This window comes from Haemorhous mexicanus, chromosome 12 (genome assembly GCF_027477595.1).
Source record: "Haemorhous mexicanus isolate bHaeMex1 chromosome 12, bHaeMex1.pri, whole genome shotgun sequence".
Lineage (NCBI taxonomy): Eukaryota > Metazoa > Chordata > Aves > Passeriformes > Fringillidae > Haemorhous > Haemorhous mexicanus.
Genome location: NC_082352.1, coordinates 8,501,837 through 8,523,267, shown reverse-complemented (window position 1 = coordinate 8,523,267; position 21,431 = coordinate 8,501,837). Strand labels below are relative to the sequence as shown.

At 44.6% G+C, this 21,431-nt stretch overlaps 3 protein-coding genes across 7 annotated transcripts; 1 reads left to right on the top strand and 2 right to left on the bottom strand.

The window, feature by feature from the left end:
- Positions 1-2,211: 2,211 nt before the first annotated feature.
- Positions 2,212-9,931, bottom strand: LOC132332579 (protein C19orf12 homolog). Of its 2 annotated transcripts, none has more exons than XM_059857017.1 (5): positions 9,661-9,931; positions 9,265-9,393; positions 7,472-7,621; positions 5,433-5,609; positions 2,212-3,283 (listed from the first exon to the last, which is right to left on the bottom strand). In XM_059857017.1, the coding sequence occupies exons 2-5, from the start codon at positions 9,281-9,283 to the stop codon at positions 3,015-3,017; spliced, it is 615 nt and encodes a 204-aa protein (XP_059713000.1). In that variant the 5' UTR covers positions 9,284-9,393; positions 9,661-9,931; the 3' UTR covers positions 2,212-3,014. The 2 variants fall into 2 exon arrangements, with proteins under 2 accessions (XP_059713000.1, XP_059712999.1); XM_059857016.1 differs by having other exon boundaries at positions 9,265-9,367; positions 9,661-9,930.
- Positions 9,932-11,645: 1,714 nt separating this feature from the next.
- On the top strand, positions 11,646-12,760 carry PLEKHF1 (pleckstrin homology and FYVE domain containing 1). Its single transcript, XM_059857015.1, has one exon. The coding sequence runs from the start codon at positions 12,095-12,097 to the stop codon at positions 12,758-12,760; it is 666 nt and encodes a 221-aa protein (XP_059712998.1). The 5' UTR covers positions 11,646-12,094.
- Positions 12,761-12,948: 188 nt separating this feature from the next.
- On the bottom strand, positions 12,949-21,422 carry LOC132332580 (protein C19orf12 homolog). Of its 4 annotated transcripts, none has more exons than XM_059857019.1 (4): positions 21,301-21,422; positions 19,212-19,314; positions 15,051-15,227; positions 12,949-14,021 (listed from the first exon to the last, which is right to left on the bottom strand). In XM_059857019.1, the coding sequence occupies exons 2-4, from the start codon at positions 19,228-19,230 to the stop codon at positions 13,759-13,761; spliced, it is 459 nt and encodes a 152-aa protein (XP_059713002.1). In that variant the 5' UTR covers positions 19,231-19,314; positions 21,301-21,422; the 3' UTR covers positions 12,949-13,758. The 4 variants fall into 4 exon arrangements, with proteins under 4 accessions (XP_059713002.1, XP_059713004.1, XP_059713003.1 ...); XM_059857021.1 differs by having other exon boundaries at positions 19,212-19,340; positions 21,301-21,384; XM_059857020.1 differs by lacking the exon at positions 21,301-21,422 and adding an exon at positions 20,919-21,129.
- Positions 21,423-21,431: the final 9 nt, after the last annotated feature.

Sequence of the window (21,431 nt, the reverse complement as noted above, 5' to 3'; positions counted from 1 at the left end):
AAAGCTTAAAAAACCCCAAATTAAAAAAATAAAAAGTTTTAACTAAAAGTACACTATCTGCCAGTGAAAACTTAGCTTGATTCTGTCACATCTACAACCAAACCAGGTTAATAAGCAGCATCACAGATGGCTTTATATAGATATGTACATCTCCCCATAGTGACTCTTTCAGCTGCTTCCCAAAGCTGCTGGCACTGTGTTACCTCGTTTCCCAGGCAATGGCTGTGCCTCACACTCAGCCTGCACATTATGCAGCTGGAATGGATTTCAGAAGATGCCATCCCCTGCCTGTGGCTGTTTCCAGCACCAGCAAGGGCTGCAGTGGTGGACAGCCATGTCTCTACCAAAGAGCAGCAACAGATGGATATTAAAGCATTCTTGCACAGCTTCTCTGCTCCCTCAGATGATCAAATCTGCTGAAGGGTGCTTTTAACTTGCCCAAATTCCCACTCAAGGCTACAGACCAATATCATGGTAACCTCAGTATGACAGCAATGGGGCTGCAGTCAGAGCACTAAAGGTACAATTTGCTCTTCCTGCAGCATTCAGCAATATAAACTGTTAGAAACCACTGAAACACAAACAACAAAATCTTTGTGGCTGCCATGCTCATTTTCCCTCAGTAATTAACATCAGGGTGTCCAAGAGGAGTGGTCATTTCCTCATTGTCTCAAGTCCAAACTCACATGAGATGAGCATTGAGCTCTCTCTGTTCTTCCATTGCCAGCAGTGAAATGTGTTGCAGACCAGTTTGCAAACCTACTGCTACCACTTTGAAAACCTGCCACCTTCCAAGGAGCTCCAAGAGCATCAAATCTGTTAATTAAAGATACAGAGAACAAACAGAATTAAATTCCTTTCTTCTGGTTCTACTCCAGTCATCTGAAAACCTCTAGAAGTTTAAATTTATTGTAATGACTAAGAGCATGCTCCTCTGTGGCATAAAGCTTCTGAGGAGCTGAGCAGCAGTGAGGTTTGACATGAGCTAGGACTGCTCTGTAGAGAACTCTGAACTACTGGGACCTGAGTTCTGCTGGCATCCATCTAACACATGCCCCTTTTATACCACAGTGAAGGCAAAGAGTGTAGTTACAATTGGTTTACAATTTCTAAGGGTATAATAAAAGGCATTTCAAAGAACACTCCTAGAGTATCACAGGAGAGCAGAGGACCAGAGTAAAATGATCTAAACTCCATCCATGTCTATTACACTGATACAAGTGATAAAAATCAAATCACAACCTACGTTGGGGCCCACATTTATGAATACCTGTGAAATGGGGGTCATGATATTGTTGTCTGAAACCAGTGAAACTTGGTAAAGGTCTGTTTAAATACCAAACACTATTGGAGATGAACTGGAACCCCCATTTTTCCTATGGCCTGCTTTACAATCAGTTGTCAGCTCTGTTCATTCTGGGTTTGATCAGCTGAGCATAGGATGCCAACTCCATCCCACTGGATCATTCAATCATCTGCCACTGCTAGCAGCGTGTTGTTTTGGAAAGACTGAATTTAATTTGTGAAAAACCAGAAAATTACAAATAAAAGTGACTGGATTAATAAAAATTAGTATTTTGAAGTGGATATCGTTTGTAAAATGTTTTAAAAGTTGTAGTGTGTATAATCTGCCAATGAAATGGAAACCCAGCTGATTTCAGGCATGGCATTATGAAACTCAGACAAGGTTAGGAGTGTCCACTTACCATTCTTTTCCACCTCCTTCTCACATCACCGAAAAAGTGTTATCAAATGCTAAGAACAATCACTGCCCTGCATGCCACTAAATATATCAAAGGCAAATGGTACCTGCAGAAGTAAATTAATCAAATACATACAACAACAGCTAATGAGTTTAAAACTTTACCTTTTAACCTTACAAAAATCTCATCTCACACACACACAAACAGATAGATCTTTATTTTCGGCAAAAAAATGAACTTGGCAGAACAGTTTCAGTTGTGTCTATACATAAAAAGAAGGCACACCTGCCCATTTTCCTACCTACAAACTTGTCTTATGAAACCCAATGTGACCAACTGGCCAGGACACTCAGCCCCACAGCATTTGGTGCTGACAGTAACAATGCAGCTGGCACATCACCCCAGCCCAGCAGCGCTGCTGCTGCCAGCTGCTGGCTGCCCACTGCAGGCCTGCCTCAGCTCCCAAAGTGTTCCTTTCATTTAAAGCAACACACAGATCACTAGGAGGTTTCTTATTAAGATTTTAATGAAAACACAGGACCAGCTGTACAGACTCAGTCCAGAAACCAAGGCTCAAATGACAACCTTCATCCTGGGGCTCATATAAAACTGGCAGATTCAGCTCCCCATTTTTTAATGTCCCACCTTCCCATCCTAGGGCACAGAAGCCTGGGGAAAACTGAATTGAGTGTTCATAGTTTGTTTTCCTGCTACTTGAAATCTTGTTTAAGTATTTGCTTCACTTCTTACATAAAGGATAACTCAAGAATTACAATAAAAAAGTGACAAAATATGGACTGAGTCTTTTGAGTTCACAGTAATTTACTTCCTTATAAAACTTTCCTTTGCAGGGCTGAAACAAACAACAGGTAAAATTCTTCAGTGCCCCAGCTACTTTGGCACCTTGTGTGTCATTCACAGGGAAAAAGTAAATAAAGCACTTAAACAGAGTCAAGTCTCCAAAATAAAACAAAATGATTTTGAAAATTTTCACAAGTGACACATTAGCCTAAGAGCAGCATGATTCCCTTCAGCAATTTGAATTCGATTGCAGGGCAATCCAAAATTACATATCAAGTCAGTGTCAGGATAATGCTGTAATTTCATACTATCCTTACAAATCCACACAAATTAAAAATGATAATAATTATAAAAATTTTAAAACCCCAAATACTAAACCCAAACACCCCAAAATTACTTAGATCAGCATATATTTGTAATTAGTACTCATAACTAGCAATTGTTGTGTTAAAGATTCATAACTATGGGAGTAAAATGCATTCCAGCATAAAAATCCTGCTCTGTAGAGCGTTATTTTCTATACTTTGGTTTCGCTTCTAGCTTTTTGGTAATGAAATTGGTCAGCACTCCTAATATCTTGTCTAGGATAGGAACATTTGACATTACAAGTTTAATCAGGTAAGAAGCATCACTCTTACGCAATTTTACGTTCTTGAGAGCAGCCATGGCTTCAGCACAGAGCTTCTTCTTCTCAGCAGCAGGCATTTTCATTAAAATCTGAGGGACAGGCTTGAAATCTTCAGAAATCATCCATCCAATGAAACCACCCACTGCTCCTCCTAGGAAACAGAATGAATCATTACTCCTTACCAGTTAATGTTAAAGCCTGGAATTCTGTCCACAGCCTTCACCAACAATATTCCCACCTTGATTAGAAATCAACACAGAGTTGTGTATGTGTCTGCTTTATACAAAGTATTCAAAGCATCACAAAGGATTTTAAAAGCTCTTTAAAAACACAGCAATCATAAAGTAACCCTTTGAACAATCAATACTAATAGCTTCAAGCTAGAAACCAGAACCAAAACACCCCCTGGGACACTCCCTTAGGGTGAGCTCTACTGCTAAATAAAACCTTGCCAAAGGAAAACACCAGACCAACAACTGCCTCAGCAGTGGCACAATCTCTTACTAGATACTCCCAGACTGGTCAGAGCTTTCTGGTTCTTTAGGAGTCACACACTGCAGTGTCCAACACACCTGAAGCCCACCTCTGCAGATGTCAGAGACCAAGCCCATCAGACACATCCAGGCTTTCTCCTGCCATGGGCACACCACACCCTCCCCAGGTGGACAGGACATGCTGGGGCAAGTGGAAGGTCCCAGCTTATCAGGATACCAGCAGAGGGATGGATCTCCAGCTGATGTGCCTGCTGAGAAAGCAGCCCAGCAGCCCTGCAGGGCTGCCCTCCAACAGCAGTGTGAGTGCAGCACAGCAATCCACAGGGCAGCACTGCCCAGAGCACACACGGCCTGGGATGGATGGACAGATGGAATGAAGGCAGAAAGGAGAGACAGAGAGAACCCTCCCAATGGAGAGGTGGCAGAACTGACCCTGCCACCAAAATTGCCACCCCCAGAGACTGTTCCTAAAAAGTCATCTGGGCACTCACAGGGATGTAGTTTGCAGCTTTTACTCAGTTAGCAATTTTCCCCATGACAGCACAGAAATACCTGAAAGCCTCCGACGGCTGAATTCATCTTCAAGGGATTTTTATGAGAACATCAATAACTGATTTAGGGGCACTTAATGCAAAAGCCACTAGAAGCATTGATATCTAAGCTCCTTGTCCATTGAGACAAGATTTGTTTCACAATCACACTTTCTCCCCCAAGCCACAAACCCACACCCCCTGCCACCCAGTCCCACACCTATCCTGGCTGTCTGAGCAAGGTGCACTTGATTGCAAGTGTCTTCTCTAACTGTTCTAAACTTTTCTGGCTTATTTACCTCTCCCATTTTAAAAGTTAAATGAGAGGGTTGTGATTTAGTTGCACTGTAATTGAGCTTTGGCTCATAGCTTAGTTAGTACTTATTACTCTTATTATTTATGTTTATTAATGTGTACTTTCAGTATAAAGTAATAGGTATACTTGTTCCAGTGCTTTCTTCAGTGGTGAAAGAACATCAAGCTTGACTTGAGACAATTTGAAAGCTTAAACAAACACTTAAAAGAGAAAATGCATCCATTAATAACTTCAGTATTTCTCTCCATCTCACTCAAGAATGAGGCCACTTACATTATTACCTTTACTTCAGATTTTAAGCTTACAAATTCCTTACAAAAGCTTAATTTCCCTTCTTTGTTCCTGATAACTTCAGTCATACATTTGTCAACATATTGTTCCAGCAATTAAGTTTTGTACCTGTACTAGGAATAAATGCACAGCTTCACTTTGCATTTTCTATTATCACTCCTCACAAATTATTTGCTTGTTTTTGTAACTCACCCTGACAGAGGCACACTGCAATTCACCCCAGAACCAGTAAGCCTGTGAAATTCCTGCTCACAGGACATTCAATTGCTCAACATTCATGGGCCAGGGCCCACATGCCTTCAGCAACAAGGCAGCTTTCAAACTATTCAACTCCTAATTCCAGAGTTACAGAGGAGAAACAATTCTGTACTATTAGACTTTGACATTTCTGTAATTTTCTGCAACAAGAAGAAAAGCAAAGTGACAGGGAAGAATCCCAGCAGAGATTCAAGTTGATCAGGACATGGGTACCAGGAACTTTTAAATTAAAGAAATAAGGATCATTTTTAGTGAGAAATGATCCTACCCCATTATAAGGCTAATTCAGCCTCACCCCCATGGCAACAGGAAATCTCAACACTGAATGTCCCCCTCCTTCAAGCCACACCTCCTCATTTCTTCACTCAGAGATTTAACCACCCTCTTGTTCCTAAAGCAAAGCACACTTACCTATAAAAATTCCAACTGGGCCAAGCAGCAGCCCCCCAGCAATGATAAATGGACTTGCCACTGCTGCTCCCCGGGAAGAATGTCTGTAAGCAGCTTTCAAGCCCGTCACTGTGGCAATGTGGATGAGAAGCTCCATCACATCTTCAGCACTGGGTTTCACCTCTGCCTCTACAGATTCTGCAAAAAATGTCTTAATTTATCTTCGCACCATTGCATCCAAGACTAAACAGAGCTGCTAAAGGAATTTGTGTGGAACAAAACCCTAGTGTAACTAGTAACTGCCCACTCTGCACACCAGCTGAGGAAAGGGCTTCCAGGGATAAGTAAAAACAAACAAAAAAGTATTCAATGGGATTAAAAATAAAATAATACACACAAAAAAATGTAGTTTTCTCGTTGTACCTGTAATGTCAGCACTATAGAACAGATGAGCATTTGGGGTTTTTTCAGACACTAGAAAACCTCTAATCCCAGAGTGTGTGCAATACTTTTTCAGCCCAGGCCAACCTGTTTCAGAGTATTTCTTGAACAAATCTCCTCAGTGCAAAGTGAAAGTGGAGTTGTATCTCACTATTTTTCATATTAAAAATTAACTACTGCAACAGAGAAAGATTTCCTTTACACTAAAATGGCTGACTGCAAATCATCCATGGCACTGCAGGATCCAAGCACTGCTGACCCTGAAGAAGGGTCTGAGTTTTTGGAAGGGACCACATATGCTCCATAGCTGCAAAGAGACACAGCAGGAAATCTGTAAAATAGTTGATTTCTCTCAGTGCTTCATTCATCTTTGTGCCAGTCTCAAGGAAAGATCCAAGTTCACCATTTTACCACTGCTGCTTTTTGGCTCTTGGCAGGCTGCTGACCCAGCAGTGGCTCAGAGTGGCAGAGTGTGTGGTCAGTGACAGCAGAGCCACACACTCTGCTCCCAGAGTTACAGATTCTCTCTTTCCATAGGGCTCAAGCTCCAAGGAATGAACAAATGGCTGTCCTGCCTGTCCTAGAGCAGTGGGGAAAACCCCCAAAAGATACTGCTGGAACAGCTCCCACTGCCAGGCCTGGAAAAAGAGACAATTAAGTGTTTGTTTTCACCTTTCTAACCAAAGGTGAGCAGCTTTCCACGCAGAGTGCCATTCAGAGCAGCCCCCAGCAGGCTGAGGTGCTGCAGCATTCACTCCCTCCTCTCAGACACTGATTTGTGCTTGAGCTTCACCTCCGTGCCATGTCTCACACTAACCCAAAGCGCTGAAAACAATTTGCTTCTCCTTTCTGGGCTAAATTCAGTCCATGTCCCACACAAAGCCCTCCAGGTTGAAGGCTTGGCAGCATGGGTGGGACAACACATCTGGGAGAGCTGACAACCCAGGGCTCTCCCTGATGTTAAGATAATCAGCTTTGCCCCCTCAGACTGAGGCAGTGCTACAATTTCCTAAAGCAATCCAATTGTACCAGATGTGCAATGATGTTTTGTGAGCAGACATGCCCACAGCTGCAGCACCAGGTTCCAGCACTGGGTTGAAGCTGGCTGCCCAAAGTCACCTGCACTACCACCCTCCACAGGGCCAATACTGCAAGGTGTCCTCACAGTGACATGGCAAAGGTGACACAGTCCAGACAGTCATGATACACAAAATAACACCAGACAACTTGCGAAGGCAACTACCGTTGCTACAGCCCTTGGTCCACCTGCTCAGTTCTGCAAGCTCTCAGGCTCCGATTCCTCTTCCACCTCCAGCTCTCTTTTCCATTCGTTTAAAATCTCGTAGAGCAATCTCCAGGTGGTAGCCAAATCTGCAGCCACCTTGTCCCCTTTGGATACCACATCTCATAGACTTGCCCCAACTTCTTGCCATGTTCTGACACTAAAAGCAGTACTTGCATCACTCTCAAAATCTGGTGACTTTTCCCAGGGTAAAACACTACGAAGGGCGTAGTCAGTACTCTCAATGCCTTTTCTTTCCAACAAAGCTGTCCATGTAGATAAAACAAGCTGTCCTTCACTTAATAAGTTGGTCCCCATTGTGTCTCAAGAGGCTCACCTGTAGTCGTGAATTGAGGATCGTTCAGGTCCTGAGCAGACAGTGGATACTCCTTCTCGCAGGCGTCATACTGGGCTCTGTCTGTGGCTGGACCTTCCTGTACAGCTACACCGGCCACAGCGTCGCTGTCAGCATACCTTTCTTTGGAGACTGGCATGATACACAAAATAACACCAGACAAATTGAGAAGGCTTCAAGCATCTGCCCCTTCTATTCCCTCAACAGAACCTTTTATACCCTTCCACGCTACATGCCTTACACCTGTGCCCTCTGTACCAGTCTGTGATTGGTCACTGCAGCTGGGCACTACATGGCTCGTTGCCTTCAGTGCTATTCACCTATTCTATGCAGTTGGAGCTCACTAGGGATGAGGCTTGGCCCCAGGTCCCCTCCCAAATACTACAAACTGTACCTACCACACATTGCAAAGGGGACCTGCTACCCTTGGTTTCTCTGGATAAATAAAACATTCCTCAATATCAAACTTCGAAGTGCAGTTGACTTAAAGCTAAAAAAGAGCCAGGCTATAAGCAAAGTGGTAGTAACACTGTTGGCTGGTGGTATACAAATTATTGGCAAGCAAATTAATCAGCCTCAAGATAAAGCAGAAACTTACCGGGACTCCAGAAACTGAAAGTAGTTTCTCCATACTAAATTACTGATCATTTCACTCCCCCCCAACTCCCCCAGAGGATACTGCCATTTGCAATATTAACATTTATTTGGGCTCTTTTGGCTTGACTGAACAAGGTTCTTGGCATAGCAGAGTGGGTCCTGCTTAATTCTGGATGTGAGCATCACACTCCAAACACTCAAAGACTTCACAAGGAGAACTCATTTTCTCCAAACTCTTGATGATCTCTTGTCATATTCACTATAATTTAAGTCCTGCAGAGAACATTAGTGAACACAGTACCTGAGGCACAGCAAATACAAGGATTTCTTTTTAAACTGTACATACAGAGCAGTAGTGGGAGCCACTGAAACATAAACCATGTCCTAACATGTAAAGTAATCCCAGATTCCTACATTTTGCATACAGAAATGTGCTATTAGCACACAGAATTCCTTGAAAAAATTTAATTAGGAATCAAGATGATCAATCAGGTAAATTTTCAGTGAGCTGGTATTTATTCAACCACACACTCCAGGCCATTAAAGGATATTTTGACAATACACTAACACGTTGCAGCACAGAGACACCACAAAAGCATTTAACCTTCTATCAGGATAAGCAGCCCCTACCAAAAAAACAACTGTCAGCAGCCAGCCAGCTTACTCAGGAAATCAAAGAAAAGGCTTATAAAGCTCTACAGCTGCAAACCTCTAACACCTGACACTCCTGTACGGTTTTCTTAAGAAGAAAAATGCCATAGAAAGAATTAAAACAACATCATACCCAACTCACTGAAAGTCCTGCTAATACAAATAACTGACAAGGGTTTCCAGGTAACTCAGTGGTGGGAACCTCATTTCAGCTGTTCCCAGGTTAACATTCCCATCTCATCAGCCTACTTCCCCCTTCACCAAATGGTGACTTCAGACAAGCAAAAGCCCTTCTATCCCTGCCCTCACTATCCCACTCAGGGAAAAAGGAGCCTCTTCCAAATGCCCACACAGCAGACATTCCCACCAGCACCCAGCCTGCCCCAAGCTGTCCTCACTGCTCCTTACAGCTTCTCATGGAGGGGACTGAGGGAACATCTCTGCCACGGGCATGTACACAGCACAAGATCCCACCCCCACAGCACATTCCAAACCCACTGGGAAGATCCAGAGATAAGTCTTCTTACCTGTGCCTGTCCGTATCATGGTGGACACCAGATGGTGATGAACAAGAATGTGACAATTTCTTCTCTCTCAACTCTGCAGTGACAGCTCTCTGTGAACTGCAACCTTTTATAAGAAATAGGAGAACAGCACTGGCGGAATTCCAAACACAAGGTACTCAGACACTGGGACAGACTAAAGAACACAACTTCACAAGCAACAGTGTGCACGACAACATCACCTGATTGACTGAACAGGCCAGAAATCCATCAATAATTTCAATAACAGCTGGTGGACAGGCAGGGACTCAAGATACTGAGTCCATCTGCAGAGGAGGACTATCTCATCACTGGTCCCTACACATTCTGTAAGCATGAGCAGCATCTGGCGGCTAAACCATCACTTTCTGAAAATCCTACCTTTACAGCCTGGTCTTCTCCTGTAGAGGTACTGAGCACAACACACGGTGGTGATATCTTCAAAATCTCAGCTAAGCCTGAAAATTAAAGATGTTTTCCCTGACTCGTTGCAAAAACATAAAAACTCATCTCATTAAACACAGATTGGTATCCTGGTATCTCCAAATCCTGCAAAGGAATTTTTAAAGTTATCTTCTGACCACTGCAAATGAGACTAAACCCAGCGGCTAAATGAATATGAGGAGAACAAATCCCTAGTTTTTAAGAAAAAAAACACAGGAAATAGTAAATGCTTTCACTTTTGAGTCTCAGAAAACTGCCCCTTACAGGAATTGCTGAAGTTTACTGGAAATGGCAATGAAATCACATGTCAGACCAGAAAAACAATGGGTTTATAACAAATTCAGAGATTCTACAGAATCAAATTCTTCAGTAAATTCCTGTTGGCCTGAGCAATTCCCATCTGTGTTCAGCATCACACACAGCTCTGGGAAAAAGACAGAGCTTTACTCTGCCCCAGCTAGCAGATTATAATTGACTAAACTATCAGGTATTGTCACACGTCCCAGGTAGATGGTGACAGTGGGGGGGGGGCAACAGTCCCCTTCTTTCGGGGCTCCGCAAAATCCCAGCTACCAGTGGAGGCGAAACACGGAACAAAAGGCCACAGCACGGGCCTGGGGGGCACTGGGTTACTTTATTTGATGGTAAACTCCCTGCGTCCCGGGGTCCCAGGCGCTGAACTGGGGGCAAACAACAGCTTATAAAGGGGAGCAGGTCTCAAGGGAGGATACAATGTTCAACTAATCGGGAGAACTGGGGCTGGAACACAAGGCAGGGAATACAATGTCTAAACCAGTGAAGGATTTCAAGGGAGGAAAACCGCTTGGGATAGGAGATGCAGAGGGGGAGGGAGTTTGAAACTTGGTAGGGAAGTAGCTAAGTAACAACAGAAAAACCCACACCTGGTTCAATTGAATAACAAAGGCAGGTCTGTGTCACTCGAAAACAGGGGAAGAAAAAACCCAAAAGGACTACTAAACCACAAATCAAACAATAAACCTGCCAAATAAAACCAAACTGCAACAAGGTATCTTCTCATTGTCCTAACTTTTACCACAAATCAGTCAATTATTTTCACATATCAGTTCTTCTCCCTTTTGTGTTACATGTTTAAACAGATCCATGGTGATTTCTGAAGGCAGGAGGATTTCTGAAGGCACAGGATTTCTGTGGCAATAAAGAAGTACTTGCCTGACAGCCACACACTCTGCTCCCAGAGCTACGTATTTTCTGATTCCATAGGGCTTAAGCTCCAAGGAATGAACAAATACAATTCCAAAATCAACAGTGTGCAAGACATCACCTGATTGATTAGACAGGCCAGAAGTACATGAATTACTTCAATAACAGCTGGTGAACAGACAGGGACTCAATCCCAGCTGCAAAGGAGGACTATCTCATCACTGGTCCATACACATCCTGTAAACACAAGCAGCATCTGGATCCTAAATCATCACTTTCTGAAAATCCTACCTCTTCTTCCTCTTCCCTCCAGCCTCCTTGGCAGCAGGGACCCTGGGCAAGGAGCACAGGGATAGCAGTGGAGAGCAGCTCTGCATGAGTGCTTCCATCAACCAGCAGCAGCAACCAGGGTAACAACACATGGCCCTGTGATGTGCCTTGTGATGGCTGAGCTACCTCTGTGCAGGAGGAAATGACTCACATTGCCATGGCCAGCTGGCCTTGGGCAGCACCCTCCAGCCTGCAAGGGGCAAGGAGAAAATCCACTGACAGGGGGCACCTCCCTGACTGCAGACTGCCAAGAGCCAGCAGCTGCTTTCCCTTCAGGGTTACCCATACCTGGGTTTCCTGCTAGAACAAAAGCACAGCACACTGTCAGACCCCCAGACTGTGTGAGAAGGAGGGTGCAGAGGTGTGGGAGAGATGAGTGTGCTCCATTCCACTTTCCCTTCAAGCAGAGCTGACTGTTTTCAGAATGATGTGTCTTGCATTTGGAAGCACCATCAGTCCTGGGATAACAGAGGAAAGGCTTGGCTTGTGTGGGTTTACTCACATCATGAGGGCTTTTTAAATTTCTTCTTTTTACCCTTTTTGCCCTGCATGGAAGACCATCAGGAACAAGTGACAACAGAGGATTTTCTTTTGTTCCTGCCTCAGCTCTGGCCCAAAATGGAGCTGTGGGGGGTGTGTGTCTGTAAGCAATCCTTGAGAAGGCAGGTGTGCAGTCAGAAATCATATAAACCTGTACAGCCTGGGCTGTTGCAAAATGAGGTCAGAAAATTTGAAGATTTTATTTAGAAAGGAAACAGACTAAAGCCAGGAGTGCTCAGGAGATCACCTGTAGCCTCAGACTGCATCAGGAGCATCTCACCTGTGCATCCACTGGCTATTCACCTATGCCCTGGGGCAGATGTCCGCAGTTTCACCACTTCCCTCTTTGTTTTCCTCCCTTCAGAGCGAGCTGGACATGATGGACCACCTTGCAAACACGGAGATCAACAGCCAGCGCATCGCTGCAGTGGAAAACTGCTTTGGGGCTTCTGGGCAGCCCCTAGCCTTGCCGGGCAGAGTGCTCCTGGGAGAAGGGATTTTAACCAAGGAATGCCGCAAGAAGCCAAAGCCTCGCATATTTTTCCTTTTCAACGACATCCTGGTCTACGGCAGCATCATCATCAACAAAAGGAAGTACAACTCCCAGCACATCATCCCCCTTGAAGACGTCACTCTGGAGACGCTGCCAGACACCCTGCAGATGAAGAACCGCTGGATGATTAAAACCTCCAAGAAGTCCTTTGTGGTGTCCGCAGCCTCCCTGACGGAGAGGAAGGAGTGGATCAGCCACCTGGAGGAGTGCATCAAGCACCTGCTGAGCAAGACGGGCCGGCAGCCCTGCAGGGAGCCCGCGGCTCCCTGGATCCCAGACAAGGCCACGGACATCTGCATGCGCTGCACGCACACCAAGTTCTCCACGCTCACCCGCAGGCACCACTGCCGCAAGTGTGCCACAGCTCCACATGTCTTTACAGAAAAAGAAGGCACACCTGCACTTTTTCCTACCTACAAACTTGTCTTATGAAACCCAATGTGACCAACTGGCCAGGACACTCAGCCCCACAGCATTTGGTGCTGACAGTAACAATGCAGCCGGCACATCACCCCAGCCCAGCAGCGCTGCTGCTGCCAGCTGCTGGCTGCCCACTGCAGGCCTGCCTCAGCTCCCAAAGTGTTCCTTTCATTTAAAGCAACACACAGATCACTAGGAGGTTTCTTATTAACATTTTAATGAAAACACAGGACCAGCTGTACAGACTCAGTCCAGAAACCAAGGCTCAAATGACAACCTTCATCCTGGGGCTCATATAAAACTGGCAAATTCAGCTCCCCATTTTTTAATGTCCCACCCTCCCATCCTAGGGCACAGGAGCCTGGGGAAAACTGAATTCAAAATGTTCACAATTTTGTTTTCCTGCTACTTGAAATCTTGTTTAAGTATTTGCTTCACTTCTTACATAAAGGATAACTCAAGAATTACAATAAAAAAGTGACAAAATATGGACTGAGTCTTTTGAGTTCACAGTAATTTACTTCCTTATAAAACTTTCCTTTGCAGGGCTGAAACAAACAACAGGTAAAATTCTTCAGTGCGCCAGCTACTTTGGCACCTTGTGTGTCATTCACAGGGAAAAAGTAAATAAAGCACTTAAACAAATAGAATTAATTCTCCAAAATAAAACAAAATGACTTTGAAAATTTTAACAAGTGACACATTAGCCTGAGAACATCATGATTCCCTTCAGTAATTTGAATTAGTCCTTGTGCAGGGCAATCCAAAATTTCATACCAAGTCATTGTCAGGATAATGCTGTAATCTAATACTATCCTTACAAATCCACACAAAGCAAAAATGATAATAATAAATGATAAAAATTTTAAAACCCACAAATACTAAACCCAAACACCCCAAACTTAGATCAGCATATATTTATAATAAGTACTGATAACTAGCAATTGTTGAAGATTCACAACTGTGGGAATAATATGCAATTCAGCATAAAAATCCTAATCTGTAGAGGATTATTCTGCATATTTTAGTTGTGCTTTTAACTCATTGGTAAGGAAAGTGGTCAGCACTCCTAATACCTTTTCTGTGAGAGCAGAATTTGACATTACAAGAGCAATCAGCTGAGCAGCATCAGTCCAGTCTAAGTTCTTGACAACAGCCATGGCTTCAGCACAGAGCTTCTCCTTCTCAGCAGCAGGCAATTCCATTAAAATCTGAGGGACTGACTTGAACTGTCCAGAAGTCATCCATCCAAGCAATCCACCCACTGCTCCTCCTGGGAAACAGAATAAATCATTAGTCCTCACCAGTTAATGTTAAAGCCTGGAATTCTGTCCACAGCCTTCACCAACAATATTCCCACCTTGATTAGAAATCAACATGGTGCTGTGCATGTGTCTGCTTTAACTAGATTTATACACAGTATTCAAAGTATCACAAAGGATTTTAAAAGCTCTTTAAAAACACAGCAATCATAAAGAAACCCTTTGAACAATCAATACTAATAGCTTCAAGCTAGAAACCAGAACCAAAACACCCCCTGGGACACTCCCTTAGGGTGAGCTCTACTGCTAAATAAAACCTTGCCAAAGGAAAACACCAGACCAACAACTGCCTCAGCAGTGGCACAATCTCTTACTAGATACTCCCAGACTGGTCAGAGCTTTCTGGTTCTTTAGGAGTCACACACTGCAGTGTCCAACACACCTGAAGCCCACCTCTGCAGGTGTCAGAGACCAAGCCCATCAGACACATCCAGGCTTTCTCCTGCCATGGGCACACCACACCCTCCCCCAGGTGGACAGGACATGCTGGGGCAAGTGGAAGGTCCCAGCTTATCAGGATACCAGCAGAGGGATGGACCTCCAGCTGATGTGCCTGCTGAGAAAGCAGCCCAGCAGCCCTGCAGGGCTGCCCTCCAACAGCAGTGTGAGTGCAGCACAGCAATCCACAGGGCAGCACTGCCCAGAGCACACACGGCCTGGGATGGATGGACAGATGGAATGAAGGCAGAAAGGAGAGGTGGCAGAACTGACCCTGCCACCAAAACTGCCACCCCCAGAGACTGTTCCTAAAAAGTCATCTGGGCACTCACAGGGATGCAGTTTGCAGCTTTTACTCAGTTAGCAATTTTCCCCATGACAGCACAGAAATACTTGAAAGCTTCCGACGGCTGAATTCATCTTCAAGGGATTTTTATGAGAACATCAATAACTGATTTAGGGGCACTTAATGCAAAAGCCACTAGAAGCATTGATGTCCAAGATTTAACCACCCTTTTGTTCCTAAAGCAAAGCACACTCACCTACAGCAATTCCAGGAGGGCCTCCCAGCATCCCCCCCACAAATGCTGATGCCCCTGTGAGCATGGCTCCCCGGCCAGAATGGGAGACAGCAGCTTTCATGCCCTTCACTGTGGCAACGTGGCTGAGCAGCGTCATCACATCGTCAGCACGCACCGGCATCCCGGCGTCTCCAAATCCTGCAAAAGGTGTTTAAGTTACCTTTTGGTCATTGCAACTGAGACAAAACCTGTCTGCTAAATGAATCTGGGGGGAACAAAACCCTAGTGTTTAAGGACAAACATAGGAAATACTAACTGCTTTCTCTATTGATTCTCAGAAAACCACCCCATGCAGCACGTGTGGAAGACTACTGGAAATGCCAACGAGATCTCAGGTTAGACCAGAAAAAAAATGGGGTTATAACAAGTTCAGAGATTCTACAGAATCAAATTCTTCAGTACATTGCTGTTGGACTGAGCAATTCCCATCTGTGTTTAGCACCACAAACAGCTCTGGAAAAAGACAAAGCTTCACTCAACTACTGCTAGCAGATTATAATTGACTCATCAGGTGTCTTCTCAGGACTCAGAGCACAGATGCCAGGAGAGTCTCACAAAGGAACAAGCAGAGACACAGGAGCTCAGCTTGTGAAATGCTGTCACACATCCTCAGCAAGGGACAGTGACCTGTCCCTGAGAACAAGCACTCTGAGACCAAAACTTCACCTCAGTCACTAGCTGCTGCTGCTGCTCACTACATAAATTCTATCCACTCTGCACACCAGCTGAGGAAAGGGCTTCCAGGGATAAGTAAAAACAAACAAAAAAGTAGTCAATGAGATTAAAAATAAAATCACATATACACAAGGAGCCTATTTCTCATTGTACCTGTAATGTCAGCACTATAGAACAGATGAGCATTTGGGGTTTTTTCAGACACTAGAAAACCTCTTATCCCAGAGTGTGTGCGCAATATTTGCTCAGCCCAGGCCAACCTGTTCCAGAATCTTTTCTGAACAAATCTCCTCAGTGCAAAGAGAAAGTGGAGTTGTATCTCACTATTTTTCATATTAAAAATTAACTACTGCAACAGAGAAAGATTTCCTTTACACTAAAATGGCTGACTGCAAATCATCCATGGCACTGCAGGATCCAAGCACTGCTGACACTGAAGAAGGGTCTGAGTTTTTGGAAGGGACCACATACGCTCCATAGCTGCAAAGAGACACAGCAGGAAATCTGTAAAATAGTTGATTTCTCTCAGTGCTTCATTCCTCTTTGTGCCAGTCTCAAGGAAAGATCCAAGTTCACCATTTTACCACTGCTGCTTTTGGGCTCTTGGCAGGCTGCTGACCCAGCAGTGGCTCAGAGTGGCAGAGTGTGTGGTCAGTGACAGCAGAGCCACACACTCTGCTCCCAGAGTTACAGACTCTCTCTTTCCATAGGGCTGCAGCTCCAAGTCATGAACAAATGGCTGCTCTGCCTGTCCTAGAGCAGTGGGGAAAACCCCCAAAAGATACTGCTGGAACAGCTCCCACTGCCAGGCCTGGAAAAAGAGACAATTAAGTGTTTGTTTTCACCTTTCTAACCAAAGGTGAGCAGCTTTCCACGCAGAGTGCCATTCAGAGCAGCCCCCAGCAGGCTGAGGTGCTGCAGCATTCACTCCCTCCTCTCAGACACCGATTTGTGCTTGAGCTTCACCTCCGTGCCATGTCTCACACTAACCCAAAGTGCTGAAAACAATTTGCTTCTCCTTTCTGGGCTAAATTCAGTTCATGTCCCACACAAAGCCCTCCAGGTTGAAGGCTTGGCAGCATGGGTGGGACAACACATCTGGGAGAGCTGACAACCCAGGGCTCTCCCTGATGGTAAGATAATCAGCTTTGCCCCCTCAGACTGAGGCAGTGCTACAATTTCCTAAAGCAATCTAATTGTACCAGATGTGCAATGATGTTTTGTGAGCAGACATGCCCACAGCTGCAGCACCAGGTTCCAGCACTGGGTTGAAGCTGGCTGCCCAAAGTCACCTGCACTACCACCCTCCACAGGGCCAATACTGCGAGGTGTCCTCACAGTGACATAGCAAAGGTGACACAGTGCAAAGGTGAACAGCCAGCCTTGGTTTCTCTGGATAAACAAAACACTCCTTAATAACTACCTTTAAAGAGCAGTTGACCTAAATTTAAAAAATAGCCAGGCCATAAGGAAGTTGTAATCACACTATTGTCTGGTCGTGTATGAATTTGTGGCAAGGCAAATTTGGAATTCATCAATCATCCTTGATATAAAGTGGAAACTTACTGGGACTCCAGAAACTGGAAGTAGGTTTTCCATACTAAATTACTGATCGTTTCACTCCCGCCCAACCTCCCCTAGAGGAAATTGCCACTTGCAATATTAACATTTATTTGGGCTCTTTTGCCTTGACTGAACAAGGTTCTTGGCATAGCAGAGTGGGTCCTGCTTAATTATGGATGTGAGCATCACACTCCAAACACTCTAAGACTTCACAAGGAACACTCATTTTCTCCAAACTCTTATAGGTATTTCTGTGATCTCTTGTCATATTCATTATAATTTAAGTCCTGCAGAGAACATTAGTGAATACAGTACCTGAGGCACACACAAGGTTGGCCTTTTTTTTTTTAAACTGTACATACAGAGCAGTAGTGGGAGCCACTGAAACATAAACCATGTCCTAACATGTAAAGTAATCCCAGAATCCTACATTTGGCACATAGAATTATGAATTCTTTGAAAAAATTCAATTAAGAATCAAGATGATCAATCAGGTAAATTTCAGTGAGCAGGTATTTATTCAACCACACACTCCAGGCCACTAAAAGTTATTCTGACAATACACTAACATATTGCAGCACAGAGACACCACAAAGCATTTAACCTGCTATTAGGAAAAACAGCCCCTACCAAAAAACCAATTTAAATAACTGTCAGCAGCCAGCCAGCTCGGTCAGGAAATCAAACAAAAGGATTATAAAGCTCTACAGCTGCAAACCTCTAACACCTCACACATTGGTGAGGTCTGTGAGAAGCCAACTGCAAGAATGTGGAGCACAAAGTTGCATCTGACATCAACCTACGGATCAGAATCACAAACAAGGAGAAGAGAAAGATAGGCATGTTGCAGAATTCCACTGGTGCTACAAAGGACTACAGAAGGAGCTGTAAACTTTGTGTGTTAGAGGTACCATGACATGATAGCCAAAAACATTTACAAATTCTGATGGTGTAACTGACAAGTAACTTATTGTGCAGTTTGATTCTAGCAACAAATTGTTCCCTACTGAATTTATCCAGACATTAGGAAACACCACAATTGTAAACCACTGGCTTTGGTCTAATGAAGGGATAGAAATGTCAACATCCATAAAACTGTGTGCAGCTTTCAAAGGGGCTAAGTCCCCACAGCTCCTACTGACTTCACGTGGCACTGAGAATCTTCCAACACCTCAAGAAAAAAACAAACCCAAGAGTTCCAGAACATGAAGCTGCTGAGAAACCAAGCTCTGTTGTGCAATGTTTTTGTTGCACTGCAGTTTGATGGCTGCTCTCCTGGTGTCTTTGTGGCCTCCCCAGATACGGATCCCAAGTCTTAGATTCTGTACTTCAGTTGGTGCTGCCTCCCTCACTTTCAGCCCAAGGACAGGAGAACAAAGTGAGCAATGCTCCTGCTCTCCCTATCCAAAGAGATCATGTTCCAGCATCTCAACTTTGAACCTACAGCCAACAGGTTTTCTTAAGAAGAAAAATGCCATAGAAAGAATTAAAACAACATCATACCCAACTCACTGAAAGTCCTGCTAATACAAATAACTGACAAGGGTTCCCAGGTAACTCAGTGGTGGGAACCTCATTTCAGCTGTTCCCAGGTTAACATTCCCATCTCACCCTTCACCAAATGGTGACTTCAGACAAGCAAAAGCCCTTCTATCCCTGCCCTCACTATCCCACTCAGAGAAAAAGGAGCCTCTTCCAAATGCCCACACAGCAGACATTCCCACCAGCACCCAGCCTGCCCCAAGCTGTCCTCACTGCTCCTTACAGCTTCTCATGGAGGGAACTGAGGGAACATCTCTGCCACGGGCATGTACACAGCACAAGATCCCACCCCCACCTCACATTCCAAACCCACTGGGAAGATCCAGAGATAAGTCTTCTTACCTGTGCCTGTCCGTATCATGGTGGACACCAGATGGTGATGAACAAGAATGTGACAATTTCTTCTCTCTCAACTCTGCAGTGACAGCTCTCTGTGAACTGCAACCTTTTATAAGAAATAGGAGAACAGCACTGGAGAAATTCCAAACACAAGGTACTCAGGCACTGGGACAGACTAAAGAACACAACTTCACAAGCAACAGTGTGCACGACAACATCACCTGATTGACTGAACAGGCCAGAAATCCATCAATAATTTCAATAACAGCTGGTGGACAAGCAGGGACTCAAGATACTGAGTCCATCTGCAGAGGAGGACTACCTCATCACTGGTCCCTACACATTCTGTAAGCATGAGCAGCATCTGGCGGCTAAACCATCACTTTCTGAAAATCCTACCTTTACAGCCTGGTCTTGTACTTGGAACCTGCAAAACAGGTGCCCAGTCTGATATAAATCATGACTGGCATCAGCAGTCAGTAAATCTACCAGTTTTGAACCTGCTCTGCATTTACAATTTTCATTTATTTTGCTAAGAAAGGGTTTACTCCTGCTTGATGGCATAACAGTTAAAATATGCTTACTGCCATTCTCAACTCAGCATTTAGTACTCTTCTTTCCCAACCATAAGAATTGACTATATCTACAAATATTTACTGTAATAATATGTAACTGACTACATATTTACTCAGATTTCTTTTAGTTTCAATTATATGAGGAGATGGAAAGAAACTCTCATATTTGCTAGACAACCTGAATTCAATTGAAATGCATAAAAGAGTATTTTAATATAGTTTTGTAAGTACTGAGGCCTTAAGAGCATTGCTCTTCTGTGTATTTATCAAAGCATGTAATATAATCAAAGCACTTAATAGGTTTATTTAAAACAAGAGGTAACAAATTCACTTGAGGTAACAAATTCACTCATTAGATGAGCAAACTACTTGTAGAGACCTAGAAGCTGATTTTACAAGGTTCGTAGATACCTAAAAATGCAGCTAAATATTCAATGGGAATGATCTCATTCCACTGAGATAAAAGGAAATTTGGCACCTAACCTGTCTAGGCACTTAAGATACCCAGCTTACCTGGTCTGCAGAATTACAAAGCATCTGTGAAAGACTGGCTATAACTCCTTCTGCCCTTGAATTTTTATAGACTTCATTCATTGTCCTTCTAATTATAAACTAAGAGCAATTCTTTCCCCACATTTCCTAGCCAGTTTCTCCATTTTGAAAGTCGTATTGAAAAAAGTTACAGGTCGCTTTCATCAGCCAGCTGATACTGAAGCCAATAATGAGACTTTCAGTTAAGAAAGAGGAAAGAGCTGACACTCAGAAACACAAATAGCAGAGCTGTTCTGCTGTAGAGGTACTTAGCACAGCACATGGTGGTGATATCTTCAAAATCTGAACTAAGCCTGAAAATTAAAGATGTTTTCCCTGACTCACTGCAAAAACATAGAACTTCACCTCATTAAAATTAATCAACATGTTCTGAATGCTTTAAAATTTATTAAAAATGTTATGACTAAAATAGGCTGAGCATAAAATGTAATTATAAATCCTTCGAAATAGCCGAAATTCAATTACACTATAGCTATTTCTTTATTTATTTCCCTGTCAATTTCAGGTTTACTTTTGCTGAAGCACTGCTCCAGCCCAATATGACTTGGAGAAATAGGGAATGAGAGGTTCATTCAAAACCCACCTAAACGCGTTCCTGTGTCACCTGCTCGGGGTGACCCTGCTTGGGCAGGAGGGCTGGGCTGGGTGATCTCAGAGCTCCCTTCCCACCATAATGACTCGGGGATTCTGTGCAGCGCAAGGGGACTTCAGTAGGGCCTGAAGGTCTTTAGGGGCACTAGCGCCGCACCGAACCATGGCCCCAGGTCCAGGTCCGGGCCCGGCCGCAGGCGCTGGGGCGGCTCCCCCGGCGCTCCCTCCCCGGGCAGCGCGGCCCCGCCGGCCGCACCCGCGAACCCCGCGGGCCGATGGCGCTGCCCGGGGCCCTCACCGACAGTGCCAGCGCTACAATCCGCCGCACCACCCTTCCTTCCTCCCCTCCCGCCTCCCCTCTCTCCCCCGCCTACCTGCGCCGGCAGCGCCCGGCTCTCCGCCGGCCGGGCAGGAAACAGCCGCGGCGCCGGAGGAGGGGCCCCGCGGAGCGCCCGGCCCAGCCCGCCCTCAGCTTCGGCGGCCGCGGAAGGCCGGGCCTGCGCGG

Coding starts and splice junctions, on each gene's coding strand:
- LOC132332579 (XM_059857017.1), bottom strand. Junction 5,610..7,471: donor TCCTCAATTCACGACTACAG/GTGAGCCTCTTG, acceptor CATTTTTTGCAG/AATCTGTAGAGGCAGAGGTG. Junction 3,284..5,432: donor CCCAGTTGGAATTTTTATAG/GTAAGTGTGCTT, acceptor TCTGTTTCCTAG/GAGGAGCAGTGGGTGGTTTC.
- PLEKHF1 (XM_059857015.1), top strand. CDS start 12,095: ATGTCCGCAGTTTCACCACTTCCCTCTTTGTTTTCCTCCCTTCAGAGC.
- LOC132332580 (XM_059857019.1), bottom strand. Junction 14,022..15,050: donor CCCTCCTGGAATTGCTGTAG/GTGAGTGTGCTT, acceptor TCTGTTTCCCAG/GAGGAGCAGTGGGTGGATTG.